The sequence below is a fragment of the Chlorocebus sabaeus genome, chromosome 20, assembly GCF_047675955.1.
Source record: "Chlorocebus sabaeus isolate Y175 chromosome 20, mChlSab1.0.hap1, whole genome shotgun sequence".
In the NCBI taxonomy this organism is placed as follows: Eukaryota; Metazoa; Chordata; class Mammalia; order Primates; family Cercopithecidae; genus Chlorocebus; species Chlorocebus sabaeus.
This window is the reverse complement of record NC_132923.1, coordinates 71,290,167-71,310,440: the sequence shown is the minus strand read 5'-3', so window position 1 is coordinate 71,310,440 and position 20,274 is coordinate 71,290,167. Positions and strand designations below refer to the sequence as shown.

At 34.7% G+C, this 20,274-nt stretch overlaps 1 protein-coding gene across 4 annotated transcripts in view; it reads left to right on the top strand.

The window, feature by feature from the left end:
- LEPR (leptin receptor) overlaps positions 1-20,274 on the top strand; it is a 120,027-nt gene that overhangs the window by 86,275 nt on the left and 13,478 nt on the right. For all 4 annotated transcript variants that reach the window (XM_038001071.2, XM_007978427.3, XM_073007230.1 and 1 more), the window contains 8 exons: positions 3,201-3,349; positions 4,381-4,540; positions 4,648-4,730; positions 10,479-10,695; positions 12,438-12,620; positions 14,388-14,483; positions 15,813-15,918; positions 17,334-17,409. In XM_038001071.2, the coding sequence (XP_037856999.1) occupies positions 3,201-3,349; positions 4,381-4,540; positions 4,648-4,730; positions 10,479-10,695; positions 12,438-12,620; positions 14,388-14,483; positions 15,813-15,918; positions 17,334-17,409 (1,070 nt within the window). The remainder of the gene's footprint in view (positions 1-3,200; positions 3,350-4,380; positions 4,541-4,647; positions 4,731-10,478; positions 10,696-12,437; positions 12,621-14,387; positions 14,484-15,812; positions 15,919-17,333; positions 17,410-20,274) is intronic.

The window sequence follows — 20,274 nt, the reverse complement described above, 5'->3', positions numbered from 1 at the left end:
CAGTGGTATTGAGAAAATCAGCCTTAGGAAGTTTTACACTTTTGAATTCATTTCAAATTAATTTATAGTAGACTTTTTTAAGCAATAGGAATATTTTCTGCACACTATTAGATGAAATACATGGGTCTTTATGAATGAATTTTAGTAATGTTTTTCTAAATAAGGCATTATTTTATGTTTTTGTTCCAGTGTAGTTATGAAAACATGCAGTATTTTTACTCCAAAGGTGTGATTTGAATATTCTGAGGGTCTCAGTAATCTGAGTACTCATAACTCAAGCCTTTAATTTGTGAGGATATGTAGGGCACAGAAGCATTTAAAATAGCTAAATTGAAGTGGAGGAAATAGACAACGATGACATACATTATATTTTAAACATTCTTTTCAAAAAAAACTTTTGATTTCAAAGATATTAAGAGAGTCCTTGGAAAATGTGATATATTCTTTCAAGTTCATTGTGAAATATCTGAGAAATGATTGTGCAACAGGAATGAAAAAATATCTTTTGGTGCTGTTATGTATGTATAACTAAGGAGGCTTTTGTAAATATTTTCTAAATGTTTGTTTTCAATATAAGATATCTGAAAACAAAAACAAAACTGGAATTTTCAGTGAATTTTCCCCTCAAATAAAATATTCCTCAGTAGGAAACACGTTAGAATAATGTTCCATAAAAATATTAATATATGCTATTTAATTGGGGGATTATGCCAAAAATCAATATTTGAGTCATTGTTTTTCAATTAATTAATACACATTTGAATTAAAACCTATATCCAAAAAATACAGAATAAGATTGTTTTAATTATTAGATTTCTTTTTCTATATAAAGTCCCAATGAATTCTCTCCCCACTGTTTAATTCCATTGAAGTGATTTTTACTGCAGTGATACTTAATATCCTAGGATAGCAAGGAACCCTCCTACACTCCTCCAAACATGCACAGATAACAACACATTCACTTATAAGATATGACAAATGCAGCATGGATTCAGTAACATATGTTACCTGAATAACCTTTGGTGTTATCCTTTTCAAAACTAAAATAGCGAGTTTAGGTTGGGCTTATATTGCCTACTTAGTACTAGAAGGTAATGTGGAAACTCAATGTTGGGATCCAAATGCCAACTCCACCTATTACTAGCCTTTAAATCTGCACTAGCCACATAGGCACTCTGTGTCTGTTTTGCCATCCATAAAATGTAGACAGCTGCCCATACCTTCCCAGCATGGGTATTGAGGGAATCACGTAACTTCAAGCATATCCTTTCTGCAGACTGGATATTCATTGCCAGTCTACAGAAATGATACGCTTCATATGATTCAGTTAATTGCAAACACAGATTTAACCTCGTACAGTCTCTTGAGTATTGATACTTCCTTTCCTGACAAGAAATGATCAAGAGGTGAAATACAGTATATATCATCTTGCTGGGTTGGTGGAGAATGCCTTTTTGGTCTATGAAGAATTGAATCATCATGACAAACTTTACACAAAGGAAAAAGTTTAGGTATTTTTGTTTTCAACAGTAAAAACTACTATTGTTGATTGCTTAAAAATGATTTTAAAATACCGTATGAAAGGGAGACTATACCTTTACACAGTGTTGGTTTTTGGCAAGTGAGACTTGGAGCAAGAGAATAATAAACACCCATATTGTGCCAATCCAGGTGTTATGATTTCCCTGTGAATCATAACAGTAGTATGGTTTATAAGACATGGGGAAATAAATCAAGAAGGTAAACCCTGGAACTCTCTTAATTTTTCTTACACAGAGTGTCGACATTTGGCCTTAGTTATGGTTTGGGTTATTTAGGTTTCTTTTTGTTGGTGGTGGTTGTTTGGTTGGATGGTTTCATACATTAGCCCTTCGGCTTCCCTTTTTGCTGCTGCAGTTGTTTTCTGCATACTCCAACCAACGGCCATCTCTCACTTTGGATTGTCCATTGGAAGGGGTGACTGTCAAAATAATGACCAAGAGGAGGGCCATTCCAACTGCAATCCTGGAGGCCTCTGCTGTACCGGGCATCGACCTTTTAGGTTCTGGGTCATGGGCAGGTGTGGAGGGCATCCAGTCTGAGCAGTTCTGGAGGAGATGTTCCTCAGGAGAGCAGCTCTTTACCAGTTGGTATGGATGTACTTAATATTTTTAACAACTGTTTTGGCATACCAACTGAATATATGTCCTCTAAATGGAATCCTCCACTCTTAGTACAGATAATCAAGACATGACTATGTAAATGTAGTATGCATCATAAAATTGATGCTTGGAGTCATAACAGAGTTAGGGCTTCAGAGACACACTGTTATGCTTGGGCTTTCAGGCTTTTAGTTTAAAATATGCCACATTTCCATATTGTCATCAGAAAGAGTGGCCCTCAAAGTTAATAATTAAGAACTTGGGGAAAACTTACGTAGTGAATCTAAGCCTAAGCTAAAGTTTTTACTTTAGCTCTGAAAGCAGCATCATAAAAAGGTGATAGGAAAACAGGGAAGATAACCTTTTTCTTTGCATTTCTGTGATTTTTACATTATGCCTACATAACTTGCTTTTATATATATGTGTGTATGTATATATATATATTTAAAATAGATTCCTATATATATAATAGATTCATATGTATATATGAATCTATTTTAAAAATCACTTGCTATTCAGATCATCTTTGCCTCTATTACTGCCCGTTAAAAGCCTGTTTCCTTCAGATTATAGAAAACCAAGGCTTTGCTCTGAGATACTATCTCTGACCTTGATCTAGAAATATTTAATGATATACATCAGCATAAGAGTTTCACACTCACGTGGAAGTTGATGCAGTCCATGATTTTTTTTTTTTTTCCTTTAATTAAAGTTCAATGGAGAACCGTTTGTTATTGATATTTAGCATGGGTTCAGTATGGTGTCTTTTGCATGCAGAGCCAATGGTTCAATTTCTAATCAGGTACTACTGTTAGCTTGCTGAGTAACATGGATAATGTATTGACTTTTTTCAGTCAAGTCTTTATTTGCAAAATAGTGATAAATCCCTCTTTTAATATATCACATAAAGTAATAGAGAAATAAATGAGATAATGAGTGAGAAAGTTATGAAGAAGATATTGCTTGATGAATATAGAGGTATGAAAATATAACACAATGTTTTTAGGCATTATTACTATTTAAATTGCCATCACTTAAAACTGTTTTAAAAATTTCTAGTGAAGCCACTGCCTCCATCCAGTGTGAAAGCAGAAATTATTAAAAACATTGGATTATTGAAAATATCTTGGGAAAAGCCAGTCTTTCCAGAGAATAACCTTCAATTCCAGATTCGCTATGGTTTGAGTGGAAAAGAAATACAATGGAAGGTACCTTTTACTTAGAACTTCAGCTTTCCTCATTAAATGCTATTTTTATAATATTTAAGAGTTCAATTGCATTAGATTAATTTTATTGGCATAAAAGTACATTCTCTTGTATTCTGTAGCTATTTTCATTAAATAGATTTGCCTAAGTCTAACCTTTTTAAAGAACAAAGTTTCCTGAAATCCATCATTCCCTGAAGTGTGTTTTATAGAACACAGGTCTTATATTATGTTCCTTAGAAAAAGATTAAATGGTTAAATCAGTTTAGGAAACCCTGTATCACTGTATCTTCCTTGTGTAGTCACAGTATACATATTACATATTCAAGGTTTGGAGAGGTCCTTCATTAAAGAAAAATTTGTGACCTTATTTCATTTCATGTTCCCCAAACTAGTTTTTTCCAAGGAACTGTTGTTTCTCTAACATCTGTTAATGTCTTTTAGTACATACATGTTTGATGGAATACATTTTGGGAGAAGCTGCTTTTCAAACAAACAGAATCATTCCCATAGTGGCAAGGGTGCCTATGATGGCATTTCACATCAGCTTTGTGATGGCAGCCTGCAAAGACCTAGAAATATCAGAAACCCTTATTATATCATTAGATCACAATGATATCAACTAAAACAAATGTGACAGTTTAGCTGCTATTGAAGGATACTGAATATCAGCGATTTGCTACAGTCGGTCCTATCTAACCAATAGGTTTAAATTCTTAGAACGTCTTTGTGGGTAGAGGATTAGTGGACAGGGATTAGTAGTAGGATAAGAGAGTATTTGGGAAACAAGGTTGCAAGTAAACCAGTTCAAAATCTTGTCATTAGCAAGGGTGTGACAAGATAAATAAGAAAATCCTTGACTTGAAGGAGTTTACAATCCTAGCCTAATTGTGACTATTTCTGAAGTCAGAAAACACAGAATCAGTTCTCTTAATTTTGGAATAGTGTTAAAATTTAAAATAAATGTACTTCAGGGCCCTTTAGATACATATGTGTTGGTAATGAGCAATCTAATGCTTTGACTTATTTTATAGATGTATGACGTTTATGATGCAAAATCAAAATCTGTCAGTCTCCCAGTTCCAGACTTCTGTGCAGTTTATGCTGTTCAGGTGCGCTGTAAGAGGTCAGATGGATTGGGACTTTGGAGTAATTGGAGCAATCCAGCCTACACAGTTGTCATGGATATAAAAGGTCTGCAGAGATTTTGTAAATGTGTTTTGAAAGTACATAAGTGTATGCTTCAAATATGGCTGAAAAAGATTCCTTCAAAAACACACACACAATTTGTCATTTTGCAGTTCCTATGAGAGGACCTGAGTTTTGGAGAATAATTAATGGAGATACTATGAAAAAGGAGAGAAATGTGACTTTACTTTGGAAGGTATTCCCAATTTTAACGTTATTCTTAAATTGTATTTTTATACTCTTAAAAAATTTACTTCATGGTCCATAATCCTGTTATTAATCTTTGGAAAGCTCAGCAATCCTGTATTTTCATTTCATTTATGAGATATATTTGCAGAGAGCTAAGATGTACAGTGGCTGAAGCACTGGCATAGTGTTAGGAGACTTTCATTTTCTTCTCAGCTTCACGTACTGTAGTTATGTCAGTACTATTTTGGCAAGGTTACACTTAGACTCTTTGGGCCTCAGTTTTCTCATCTGTGTAAATGTAAGATTGAACTAGATGATACGTAATGTTTCTTGTAGTCTAAAAATTGTATTCATATTTAATTCTGAACAGTGTAAATGTCACCTTCCCCACAAACCCCAAGGGCATCTAACACATGACAGAGTATTCCATTTATGTGATGGCATATAAACAGTGGATATTCCCATATATGATAGCTGTGTAGCCTAGTAATTTTCAAAGTATCCTTTCCCAAATGAATTGATTTCTATTTCAAGTGAATGGTTTATTTGGTCAGTAAATGCCAAATTTAAGATTGATTTGGGAATGCAACACATGAAGTCAAATAGTATTTCTGTCACTCCAAATGTGAATTGTAAGTTTAATACCCAAGGTTGAATGAGCACACGTTTGAAAATGGTTTCCTGATGAAAGACCAAAGCCTATGTAAAAGTTGTTGTATATAAGAATTTATGTTCATTTGGTTTCTAAATCCAGTTACTCTATAATTTCATTTGGTTAATAATCAATGCAATTTCTAAACTTTTCCATTTCAATACTTCTTAAAATAATTTTTTATGATTTTATCTTATTTCATTTCTTTTATTATTGCTGTCTTTAAAAAATTTAGTTTCTTTTTTTATTGCTCTCTTTTCTTTTTCTAGCAAACAATTCCTTCAACACATTTTAATATTTCAGACTTAAAGTTAGCGTTAAGATCTGACAGACATTTATGAGACATTTATTGTATTCTGAACATTTCATACATATCTCCACCTCTCGGGGAATTCAGGGCCTGTACTCTGAGAGACTGAGTGGGCGGTTGAACCCACCGCAGAAGGGGGCACTGCTGAATAAGAAACAACAGCCTTGCCCGACAGATTATTTTTCTCATATTTTTGGTTTTATCTCCATGGGAGTGCTCTAGATATCTGCAAGTTTCTACAGTGAGGGACAGGCAGTGATGTTCCTATGTTTGTGGTAGGGCCAGCTTTGAGCAGAATTTAAGTAGCTTTTCTTTATCTTTGATTTATCCTTTCAGAGCTGTAGTCAACAGCCCTTTGGCCTAGGCTATAGATACCTTCTCCCATCGCAACATACTCTAGAACAAAACAGTTGTCTTTCTCCAGACAGTTCTTATATTTTCCTCATATCATGAATTCCACATTTCCTCAGCAGTGCTGCCAATAGAAGTTTCTGTAATGATGAAAATGGTTTATATCTGCATTGTCCAATATAGTAGCCACTAGCCACACATCGTTATTAAGCACTTGAAATGTGCCTAGTGTGACTCAGGAACTGAATTTTAAAGTTTATTTAATTTTAATTAATTTAAATTTAAATGGGTGCAAGTGGCCAGTGGCTGTCTTTTTGGACATCAAAGCTCTGTGGTTTCTTTAAGGATGATGTGTGGGAGGGAGACAGTACCCTTGCTAATCTACCATCTTTGCAGAAACTTGAGTGCCTTATATTAATCAAATTGCCTTTCATTAATTTTGTTTTGTGCTGTTTTGTTGTGGTTTCCTAAACTGAGATAATAGTTCAATGATTACGGTTCTCCAAGTCTATGCTTCTTAAACTGGGATAAGATTTGCTTAAGGAGTAAGCCACAAGGCCACAGGATAAGTATGGCACTTAAAAAAATCATTTCTCTGGCATTTCAGAAATATTAAACTTTATGTTAAGGCAGTTTTAGAGTTACAAAAAGGTGGCAAAGATAGTACAGAGAATTCCTATGTATTCCCACACCAAGTTTTCTCTAGTATTAACATCTTACACTAGTGTGATACATTTGTTACAATTAATTAAGCAAGATTGATATGTCATCATTAACTCATCTGTAATTTATTTCAAATCCAAATTTCCTTAGCTTATACCAAATGCTCTTTTTCTGGTTCAGGATTCCATCCAGGATAGCAGATTACATTTAGTAGTCATACCTCCTTATGCTTCTCCTGGTTGTAAAAGTTTCTTAGACCTTCTTTGTTTTTATAAACTTCACACAATTGAGAAGTACTGGTCAGGTATTTTGTAGAATCTCCATCAAATGGGTTTTGTCTAATGTTTTCTCATGATTAGATTAGGGTTATGGGTTTGGGGGAGGAAGATCGCAGATGTAAAATGCCAGTCCATCACATCATATTAAGGATACATTCTACCAATGTGACTCATCATGGTTGATGTTCACCTTGCTCGTCTGGCTGAGGTAGTGTTGTCTGGTTTCCCACTGGAAAGTTACTCTTTTTTCTCCTTTCTCCACTTTAGTTTTAAAAATGAAGTCCCCATGCTTAAGGAGTAGGAGCTATATTCCACCTACTTGAAGGTAGAGGACCTACACACATTATTTAGTGTTCTTCTGCATGGGAGATTGGTCTGTCCTCTCACATTAATTTATTTATTTATTCAATCATTTATTTATATTAGTATGGACAATGAACATTTATTTTAGACTTGGGTCAAAATCCAATACTACTTTATTTTGTTGCTCAAAATATTCCTGCTTCAGTCATTGGGAGCTCTTTTAATGGACTCATGTTCCTTTGACATGCCCCCATCATTGTGGGGTTTTTTATTTTAATTTTTGAGTACTGGTAAGTTTGACTTTATTAAAATTAAAAACTTCTATTCACAATAGCAAAGACTTGGAATCAACCCAATGCCCATCAGTGACAGACTGGATTAAGAAAATGTGGCACATATACACCATGGAATACTATGCAGCCATAAAAAAGGATGAGTTTGTGTCCTTTGTAGGGACATGGATGCAGCTGGAAACCATCATTCTCAGCAAACTATCGCAAGAACAGAAAACCAAACACCGCATGTTCTCACTCATAGGTGGGAACTGAACAATGAGATCACCTGGACTCGGGAAGGGGAACATCACACACCGGGGGCTATCATGGGGAGCAGGGAGGGGGGAGGGATTGCATTGGGAGTTATACCTGATGTAAATGACGAGTTGCTGGGTGCTGATGAGTTGATGGGTGCAGTACACCAACATGGCACAAGTATACATATGTAACAAACCTGCACGCTATGCACATGTACCCTAGAACTTAAAGTATAATAATAATAAAAAAATAAATAAATAAATTGATTTTCAAAAAAAATTAAAAACTTCTGATCTGGGAAAGACTGTTAAGAGGATGAAAAGGTAAGGCACAGACTGGGTGAAAATATTTGCAAAAACACACATCTGATAAAGGACTTATAACCAAATTACACAAAGAAATCTTTAAGATTCAACAGTAGGAGAACAAAGCAATTAAAATGAAAAAAAAAAAAAAGAAAAACCAAGTATCTGAAGAAAAACCTAACCAAAGTAGATATACAGATGACAAATATGAATATTAAAGGATGTTCAAAATCATTCATCACCAAAGAGTTGCAAATTAAAACAAGATACAACTCCACACCTATTAGAATGGCTAAAAAAAAAAAAAAAAAACCTGACAATACAAATTGCTGGTGAGCATGCAGGGCAGCAAGAACTCTTATTCATTGCTGGTGGAAATGCAAAATGGGACAGCCGCTTTGGAAGACAGTTTGGTAATTTCTTACAAATTTAAATGTAGCCTTACCAGCCATATGATGCAACATTGCAGCCTCGGTATTTACTCAGGTGATTTGAAAACTTAAGTCTACATAGAAACTTGCATATGAATGTTTAAGCAACTTTAGTTATAATCACCCCAAATTAGAGGCAACTAAGATATCCTTCAAAAATGAAACAATTCTGTGTACTTCTGAAATGGTGGGTGTATAGCACTATGCATCTGCCAAAACTCCTCGAACTTCATAGCACAAAGAGTGAATCTTAATGCATGTAGATTAAAAAAAAAATCATTTAGGAGGTTGAAGGATCCCAGGATTGACTGTAGACTGTGACAAAGGAATCTACTTGTATTATAAGCGTATGAAGCAACTTCACTGAAGGTGGTGGGAGAAAAGGCCACTTTGGAACTTTAGGGGAGTTGTTGGAAATGTGTGGATCTTAGGACTAAAGGCTAAAGAAACTGTACATAAGCACTGTAGTCTAGTTGATATAGTTCTCACAGGGCTATGGGCTAACAATTATGGTCCTGCTCTACATGTACACTGGAAGGGGACAAGCAAGTAAATGGATGGTGGACGGTGGGACCCAGATTTCTCACTGTTGGATTGGGAGGTTACACACAAACACAGGATGATACATGTGGCAATGAATTAGAGTTTGGGATATAAGTATGAACTTATATATAGCTTAATATAGATATAGATAGATTCTGGTTTAGGATGCATGTACCTTTTCATGATTTGTAAGCTAAGAGGGCCTAAAATCCAGTAGTAAGGCATGTGCCCAGACTTATTTCTAATACCATCGTTCAATAACAGAAACAAGGGCTATTTGGAGAAATGTCTAATTTTAGGGTTGGGGCAGAAAATACACGAGATTAGCCTGGAGGATCTTGTAGTACCAGAAAGTAAGGAAGTTTAACATTCTCTTACTTGATGGTTACCAAAAAAAGTATTCATTAAAACTGACATAGAATTTTCAAATAAAATGCAAAATTTACATAACTTTGAGACGTTTCTTTCTGGGGGTGGCTGCTAAAATTTTACTTCCAACCTATCCAGATGATTCTTGGCAGGGATACATGTATATGTGTTTATTTTTCTCTGCCTTAGAGGCATCTAACTGGCAAGAAATTGAGATGTACTGTTCTAGTCTATGATATACAGTCCAGCCTTCTCTGGCTTTATAAGGGATTGCCAGCATTTAATCTTACCTGCCACAGGTGAAGTTGATTGGGGAAATGGGGTACATTGTTAACCTCTGTGGAACATAAGAATAGAATTGAACTAGATACCTATTTTACATTGGTATCCTTAATGACCTGATATTATTATGTTTTAATTATATGACAGAAATGCTGGGGTGCCATAGACACTGTTTTGATATCCTCTGTTACTCGTTAACCTTTGCAGACATTCTTATGTTCTAGATAATCTTCCAAGCATATCAGAGGAAAGGAAAATGAATGACAAATCTTACTCTGATTAATACATGATGATGAACACCTTCACAGCTCCTCTTGCTGCTTTTCATTGTCTGAGGGTTATTCCTTGTTTGCTTTTTAGATTAGAAAACTCTCTACCCCTTATCAGTCTTTCATTTCTCTAAAATTAGAGTGAAACTTCTTGGTAGAAAAGTGTCTTGATCATATCCCTACTTTATTATCTTCAAATGATTTATTCTCTGGGCCTTAGGAAAAAACCTCAAAAAGGGGAAAATAAGTTTGCTATGCTCTATAACCATCCAGATACCTTCATGGAGACTGTGGCAGAGGCAGACTCTATCCCATCCATTTCCCCAGTCTCTCAGCCTTGTAATAGTACCTGCCCTGATCTGGCCCCTGCCTCCTAATGAGAAATGTAGAATGAGAGTTATGTGAGCTCAGTTAGTATAAAAAGCACTGCAGCCCTTAAACTAATCAATTTCTATATTTACTACAGCCCCTGATGAAAAATGACTCATTGTGCAGTGTTCAGAGATATGTGATAAACCATCATACTTCCTGCAATGGAACATGGTCAGAAGATGTGGGAAATCACACTAAATTCACTTTCCTGTGGACAGAGCAAGCACACACTGTTACGGTTCTGGCCATCAATTCAATTGGTGCTTCTGTTGCAAATTTTAATTTAACCTTTTCATGGCCTATGAGCAAAGGTAAGAAGAGGTACAGAGTAGTAGTCCATTGCCTCTTTTAATATTTAACTTTTGCAAACTCTCCTATTTTAAATTATCTTTCAAGCAACCTGCAATTCTCTGCATCTGAAAGTCTCTCTTTCACCTTTCATCTCTCCTTTGTCTGGAAAAATAACAAAGTACATTGTACAATGATCATGTAATACAGTCCTTGAGTTTTCATGTGGGAGAACATTGTTGTAATGGTATTATAATATATGAGAATGTTTTAGTGAATCTAATACTTAAATCTTTTGGACCAATGGAGATCTTTAGGTCAATAATTCTCTCTCCCTATATACATATACATGTATATATTTATATTCACACATACATGCATATAAATATGTAAAAATAAGTTTATGTCATATTAAACATATATTTAACACTATGTAAAATAGTAATAGCATGACATATGGATGCAGGTTAATTGCTGAGACTTAAAATTACTATGGACTTCATTTAATGTGAGTGACAAACCTCCTTGCATTAATTTTGATATATCTGATTAATCAGAGAATTGAGACCCACTTTCAATAGGCGTTTCTACTCTAGGTTACATATTCAAAATGTAAATTTTTAACGGAAAACACAAATTTTCTGTGTCTCTACCAATCTATAGAGGCCTTTCGAAGTGTTACCTCCTTCTTGAAATCTTTGCTTATTGCTTTAATTGAATATGCCCTCTCTCTTCTTTAAATCTCAGAGTCCATCCTGTCTTTCTTAAAGTATTTTATGTCCTGTTTTACATTATGATTACCTTTGTATGTATAGTGTAAGCATCTTATGAGTTCCATAGTACCCAGTTCAATGTTTTACGCTTAACATTTTCTAAGTATATATATTCTAGAAGTATCTGTAGAATGCCTCAGTTGGGTAGGTAGTGGGAATTGTAATGTGAGAGAAACTATAATGGTTGAAGCATCCAGAGCCAAAGAGGTAAGACAGGTATTAATGAAATAATCATATAAGTGAATGTCTATTTGCAAACTGAGATAAGGGCCTACAGGAAAGGAATATAATTTTATGAAAGGAAAGAAAGGAACCTGACCTGGCATTGAGATTCAGAGAAGCCACCTTGAGGAAGTGGTACTGAACTGAAATCTGAAATGTGAGTAGGAATTAAACTTCCCCAAAAGATGTAGGGGAGGGCAGGGAAAGCATTGGCTGCTAACACGATCAGCCAGATCAAAAGTCAAGGGCACATGATAGAAAATAAAGAAAGACAAAGGTGACTTTGGTGTGGAAAATCATGGAAGGCAGAGAGGTAGGTTGAGACTTGGCCCTCAGGGCCTCGTAAGCATGATAGGAATTTTACCCTCAAATGTAGAGATCTGCTGGAGGCTTTTAAGTGGGATGCTGTACAGATGGTGTTAAAATGAAAAGATTTGTGCTTTGAGAGTATCACTCCATCCGTGGGAGAGGATGGTTAATCGGCTTGTGCAGTATTCCATATGAGAATGCCTTTTCGAATACATCACAAAATTGCTTTTTTAAGGTTTTAGGTAGTACCATGTTTCTCTTCAATATCATATATTCCCATATCTCTGTTTAAATGACTCTCATGATACAAAAATAATTGTCATGTATTATATTTATTTGTGTAAATTGTCTGTCTTCTCTTCCTTATCCCCTTCTTTAGTAGGTTATAAGTTCCTCAAAAGTATTAGTATATTTTTTATTAATTTTTAATTTAAAAATTGATTTCCTTCTTTTCCCCTCAGTAAATATCGTGCAGTCACTCAGTGCTTATCCTTTAAACAGCAGTTGTGTGATTCTTTCCTGGATACTATCACCCAGTGATTACAAGCTAATGTATTTTATTGTTGAGTGGAAAAATCTTAATGAAGATGGAGAAATAAAATGGCTTAGAATCTCTTCATCTGTTAAGAAGTATTATATCCATGGTAAGTTTACTATACTTTAGTGAGTTGCTCTCATGGATTATATGACACTACAGATTATTAATTCAATTAATATAACCAGTTAATGAAAACTTCAAAAATATAGATGATAGTACCATCCTAATACATATAATCCTATAACCTTTATCAAAACATTTAATTCTCTTTCTCTTTTTTTCTTTTCTTCTTTCTTTCTTTCTTTTTTTTTTTTTTTTTTTTTTTTGACAGGGTCTCTCTGTGTTGCCCAGGCTGGAGTGCAGTGGAGCGAACATGACTCACTGCAGCCTCTACCTCCTAGGCTCAAGCTATCTTCCCATCTCAGCTTCCTAAATAGTTGGAACTATAGGCACATGCCATCACACCCAGTTAATTAATTTTTTTTTTTTTTTTTTTTTGGTAGAGACAAGGTCTCACTATGTTGCTCAGGCTGGTCTTGAACTCCTAAGATCAAGTAATTCTCCTGTCTCGGCCTCCGAAAGTGTTGGGATTCCAGGCATGAGCCACCAGACCCAGACTAATTATATTTCCTTTGACATTTTCTCATTTTAATATTTTATACAGGGGATATCATATCATGTCAATTTTCTCCTCAATTTTTTCTACCATTGTTTTTAGTGGTATAGCATTTTATTCCAAAGTCTACTTAAACTGTTTGAGATTATGTTGCTTCCAGCTTTATCTTTTCTTAAATCATTTTTTAATAGCTTCTGATATCTTCTGCCAAATTGTTTCCTCAAACTGTGTACCACCTTATAAGGCCACTAGCAATGAGTGGGAATGCTAGCCTGGTCAGAGGAGCTAGAACTGGGTGACCTAGACCAGGGTATTCTTCTAAAGGTAGACCAGTTATCCCAGGAGGTGAGTCAAGTACAAAGTATAAGTGCACAAGACAGCATTTCTAAGTCTGAGTAAGGATTGAGGGAAGTTAACTAGGGAGGCTAAGGATTGCTATGATCTTATTATACAATATCATACTAAGGACTCATACCATTATTTTATATCAGGGACCTAGAATTTAGCATCAGGGTACATTTATTTGCAAATTGTTGAACTGAATTTAGTTCATCACCACTGCTGCCCAGGTGGCTACTCTCTGTGCTTTTCTTTAAAACATGAGGACATAAAATTTAGGCTTCACAGAGATCTCTCTTCCTCTGGATATATTCTTCTAGAATATTCATATATTATTAGCATTTGTGAAAATCATGGATCGATCCATCTGGAGCTTTGCTATAGGGTTGGTCATTTTCCATGGATCAAAATCCCAGATATTGCAAAGGGTCTTGTGGTCTCTACCACCATTTTGTTTGCATAGGATTTCACAAGACTTTAGTCTCCCAGCTACCTTGAATGGAATGGGGAAACTAAGTAAGTTGAATTCCTATAAAAAAAAGGAATATTGCCCACTTTGGGGGTAAGGGAGAGGTAGTAGAACATATTGCTCTGGGAAAGGAAATGAAGGAAAGAAAAAGCTCATACACGCTGCCCTTGAACAAATTGGCTATCACTGGAACATGGCTTTGAAAAATTGCAATCTTCTGTCTCTGGGTAAGACTTTTTAGAAAAATATTTGGAAAACTATTGTCATTACTAGATGATTAGAAGTGCTTAAGTGTGTTTTGAAACTCCCTTGATAATTTAATCCATAAATAATAAGTAATTTCTATGTTTGGAAATATAGGATAGTCACTTTAATTCTTTTTTAAAATGTATGTTCAACTCTACTGTTAATTATGTATAAATGAGCCTTTTATGTATTTTTCTCCTCAGATCATTTTATCCCCATTGAGAAGTACCAGTTCAGTCTTTACCCAATATTTATGGAAGGAGTGGGAAAACCAAAGATAATTAATAGTTTCACTCAAGGTAAAAATCATAATTTTAGTTTCCTTTTATACCAATGTGTGTGCCTAATTTGTCAGTAGTAATATTGCCATCTGATTATTCTTTTTCTGATAGAATCATGGAAGAGTCCAGAGTCTTCTGTAGATTTTTCATGGTGAGGTTCCAAAGGAAATATTTTTTTCCTCTAAAAATAAAACTGGAGCTATAGAAATAAAGTCACTGGGCCTCTTATATTTCTGATTCACCTTACTGTACTTGGAATACCAACATTTTGATTTTGTTATTACTTTTTAAATTGTCTTCAAATCTAAGCAACCTAGCAATGATATTTCAAGAGATAAACATTTCATCTAGTGTTAGAATAAAAATCATTTAAAAAATTCATACATGTATTATTCAACAGATATTAACTGAATATTGTTCTAAGCACTGGGGATTGAATCATGAACATAAGTTTCTGCCCTTATGGATCTTAAATACTGGTGCTCTAATTGACAGTGATGGGCAATAAATAATTATATAATGTCAGATAGAAATAAGTGCCATGAAGGAATATAAAAGCAAGATAAAGGGATGACATTAAATGTGGCATTTTAGTTGATAGCCAGAAATGGTCTTTCTATGGAGGTAGATAATATTCAAGTAAAACCTTGCAAGTACAGTAAGACCCTACTTGATATTGTCAATAGATTCTTGGAAACTGCAACTTTATGCAACATGACGTACAGGAGGTCCTTGAATAACATCATTTTGTTCAAGGTAGTTTCATTATAATGTTGATGAGAAAAAAAAAAAAGGTTTGTTTTACATTGCCATTTCACTTAACATTGCAGTTTCCAAGAGCCTATCAATGATGTTCAGTGAAGACATAACTGTACAAATAGCAAAAGCATTCCAGGCAAAGGGACAGTGTGTGAAGAGCCCCTAAAGAGTGGGGATGCTTGGTGGTTCAAGAAATAGCAAGGAAATCAGTGTGTGTGGAGTGAGCAAGATAGAGATTGGCAGGTGTGGAAGGTTGGGTCCTCCAGGAGTAGATACTGAGACAGTCATCATAACAGTTTTAACACCTTGACCCCTTATAACGTAAACATGATCAGATAGAGAGGAATGACAAATGAATAAATTTGAAAAAATACTTTGCTAATTTACAGTAGATATGATGCTGAACAAAATAGTATTTTGTTAATGTGATCACAACATATTTTTATCTTCCTGTTCTTTATTTTTATAGTTTTGAAGGTAATAGAGATTTATGATGAAATCAGAAAATGTCTACTATAATTTTTGATACAGAAAGAAATTAATATTTCCTCAAGTTTCTGAGTTGTGTAAATTGTATTTCTTTTTCAGATAATACTGAAAAACACCAGAATGATGCAGGTTTATATGTGATTGTGCCAGTAATTATTTCCTCTTCCATCTTATTGCTTGGAACATTATTAATATCGCGCCAAAGGTATTGTACTTGAGGTTAAGAATCTTTAAGGCAAAAGTCCTTAAGCATATTCAAACCCTGATTTAAAACCTTCTAAATCAGGAATATTAAAGTCTTCTAAGTGCTTTTATATGTAGTCTGTATACAATTAAGATAGCATAAAAAGGAAAGGCCTGTTGTCAGGAAATGGCATCCCATTTTGCTAGGACTGTAAGAGTTAAAGAATGAGGAAAGAAACACAAAATGCAGCTTAACAGTTAAAGACAGGTTTTCTTTAGATAAAACCTGAGAGGGACTTCTGGCCAATTTTGGTCAGAAGCCCTTTCTCTTACAGACTAAGAGTATATATTGGTTTTAGGGTGAGGGGGCTTATCACAAGCTTGGAATGTTTATGTGTGAGGGAGAAGTTTATGGTGGAGTTGGAATGTCTCTGGGAGGAGGGGAGGTTATCTTAGGGCTGGAATGTCTCTGGTCAGGGAGGATGGAATGTTTCTGGTTGGAGATGTTATTTGTCATTTATGGTCATGCTGACCTTAGCCATTAGGCTGATGCCCTTTGGATTTAGGTGGTTTTTGATTAAGGTGAATTTTAAAATGAGGTGCTTGTCCATGATGGTGATGCTCTTGTTCTGTCAAGGACAACATAACTTCAAGGAAGAATTTAGTTTCTTTTTTTTTTTTTTTAATGTATGTACATTCAGAAAACAACAAGCTTATAATAGGAAATCCTAAGCAGTATGTTCTTGGAGGTGGCAAAAATGACTTTCAGAGTTCTGCAGTTTGGGTCAAGGACTTTTTGTGGTGAAGTAGGTGGTAAAAGTAGCCTTTTAGTGGTGACCTGGAGCTGTCAGTTCATTTATGATCAGCAGGCACTCTGCTTTTTAGAAATCAGAACTGTGTGGCTCCAGTCTGCTTGGTTTGTCAGGCAAATGACTGAGTTCCATGGATTGTGGCATGGGTGCCAAGGTAATCTCTGTGCTGAGAAGTCCAGTGTGGTTATTTTACACATGCCAAATCTCTGTAGAAACCATTGTCTTCAGGCAAAAAAGAGGGAGAGGAGATTTTAGAATCTGAATTTATCTTTTAGTTAAGTGAGTTGATGGGGCCACATCAAGTGGAATTTTTTCTGGTACCCACTTGGTGGCCATTTTTAATATTTCAGTTTCTTTGAGAGAAATCTATGCAGTGTTTAGCATGGTGCTTGGCACACGGCTTTCAATAAGTATTGGCTATTTCTATTATTGCTGTGATTTTCGACTTTGGTCTAGATAAAAATTTGGTAGAAATCTTCATGGGCTAGCATGTGAAAATGCATCTGACCCTACAGAGGCATAGTTGATCTGGTGGACTAATTTCTAGCTTGTCTATTCACTAACTGTTCACATTTTCAATATGAATGTTTTTCTCTATTTTTGACACCCTGTTTATCCTTTGCAGAATGAAAAAGCTGTTTTGGGAAGATGTTCCGAACCCCAAGAATTGTTCCTGGGCGCAAGGACTTAATTTTCAGAAGGTTGCTTTTTCAATTTTTTTTAACCCAGAATATATAAGATTGTATTCTAGATGCCATATGACTTATAGAGCATTAAGCTTTTTTGAGATTTAAAAGCTCATATTTTATTCAGTTCATCTTAATATGTATGTTTATTTTATATTTTCAAGAATAGCGGGATGCAGGGATTTGAAATCAGGAAGAAACAAATTTCAGTGCATAGTTTATCGTATGAGAGTTCACAATATACATATGTTGCTTCTGTGTCACAGCACATAATAAAATAAATATTATAAAGTTAAGGGTCAATCTGATGGACAACAGATACTTGGATACACTTTTTTTGGTATAAACTGTCTTTAGGCAAAAGGCTGGAATCAATATTTTTAATGGCAATAATTAGCTCCATAATCATTTAAATAAATTAGAAAATTATATGATCCTCAAATATTACAATCTGAAAAGTGCAATAATCATAATAAAACTTACATTTATGCAGAAGTTCCTTTCAAGTACAAGTATTTTATGAAAGTTAGTCAACTATAATAAAATAATTTGTATTTACTTCTATAGTAGGATTTTTCAGAAAGCTCTAAAGTTTATTGAATGATTTATTAATTCTCATAATGTCCCTTGAAGCAAGGTTAGCTTTCTACTCATATAACTGGAAAGATAGAATTCAGTCAAGTCAAAATACACAAATTTTTAAACAATACTTATTGGGAGGTTATTATCCAGGTTCGGTGATTGCATCTTTGTCATTAGTCACTTGTTAAAAGTCTTCAATGATTTCCTTTTGAATACAAGATACAAACTAAAGCCTCCTGAAGCTATTAATAGTACTCAACGACCTCTTTCTACAATCTGTTATCAACCTACCTATGCGACTTTTCCTGTCCGTGGGCCTTGATGATACCTTTACTGTTCCCATCCACCTACACAGAGCCTTCCTTGTATATGAAGATCTTGCTCTAGGCCCTTCTTTCCTCATGCCTTCCTTTAACCAGTTTAATTCAAAAGACTTTCTACCCCCTTTAAGTTCCTAGAGCATTGTATTGTTTTATTTATTGTGGATAGTGCTCTGATTTCAAAGACTGTATTTTATCCATCACAAATATTTGTGGTATTCCTCCTGCTGTTGTATATATGCAAAGCACTGAGATACATATTCTTACATTTATTAAGATGTTTACTGACATTCTCAATGTTTCAATTTCCTCTTCTGTGAAATAGGCTACTTACCTTATTAGGTTGTTTGGGATACTAAAAAAGATGGTACTTGTGACATAGTAAGGTCTCAACAAATATTAGTTATTATTTACATATTTATGTATTTTATATTACTATTATTATTCTTTCAGTTACCCTATGGGGCAAATGTTATTCTCTCCATTTTACAGAAGAGAAAGCTGAAGTTCGTAGTGGTTCGGTAACTTGTTTTAGAGGCAAGATTAGCTTACCAGTTTGTCTGGCATTGAAGCCTGTTCTAATAGCAGCTGTTCTCTATAGCAGTGGCTTCTTTTTCTTTCTTTCTTCTTCACCATGACCCACAGTGAAAAAACTTAGGTTGGTGCAAAAGTAATTGCAGTTTTGGCATTTTTAATGTATAAATACATTTTGCCTTTCAACCTAGTACACCATAGATAGAGATACGCAAGACCTAAATGGAAGATACACAAAAGAGTTTTACTACTTGCTTGAAATAGAATGTTTTAAAATTCTATTTTATTTGTTAAAAATGCTGGTTGCAAGACACTAAATTGATTTCACAACATTCGAGTGGCCTATGATTTGCAGTTAGAAAAACACTGTTCTACAGCTTATCAATGAATAAGTAAACCACTAATATTGTAGACATAATGAACAATGACAAAGATTGAATTGTAATTTCTCAGCAGGAGAAAGAATGTCCTGTCTTCAGAAGCAGCAGCAGTGTTGTTTTATATATGAACAATTCTTTTTATAGAAACTTCATTTTGCCTGGTCTAACCAGCCACACTCCTATACACTCCTCACCTGTGCTGTTGCTCACTAAGCCGCAGTCTCCTTTCATTTAAACAGCGTTGCTGAGTTTTTCAAGTAAATATTTTTCTCTCATTTATCTTTTATTATGAATTCATACAGTGACATGTTGTGTAGTTGTGATTAGAAAGTCAAATACTTCCTGAGATTTTTAAAATATCAGTCCTACAAATAAGAACATTCGCACCCACTGTATTTTAAAAATTCTTCACATTTCTTTAATTTACCAGAACTTGAAAAAATGTGGCAATATTTCAATCTACTTTTATATAAGGTCTGTCAGATGACCTGTGATAGCATTCATTTCATCCATATATTCAATATGATTGAATACTTATCCTATACCAGACACTATAGTAGGCCCTGGCATTATAAGGAAAAGAAAAATACTGTATGCTCCTGAGTATACAGTTTAGTGGGGAAGATAATCATTAATACATTTATCATGGAAATAACATTACTATTTTTTGTACAAATTTATGGGGCACATGAGAAATTTAGTTACATGTATATAACACATAATGATCCAATCACAACCTTACAGTTGTAAACTACATGTTGTGAAAGAAGGGGTCCCATTGTGCTGAACACTTATAATGTGGGAACCTGGCTTATCGGTGGGGGTGAATGAATAAAGTTAAGCAAATTACATTTGGGTCAAGATCTGGTAGATGAACAATCATTAAGTAGGTTTTGAGGCAGAGATGTGGTGTCCAGCTAAGCACCTGCAAACACTAAGTCCTGTGGAAGGCAGTACCCAGCATATTCACAAAATGGAAATAGGAAGACTACAAGACATTTTCTTAAATATGAGGGTTTTATGTCAAAAACCCTAAATACTTATCTAAATAAAATTGCTAAAGC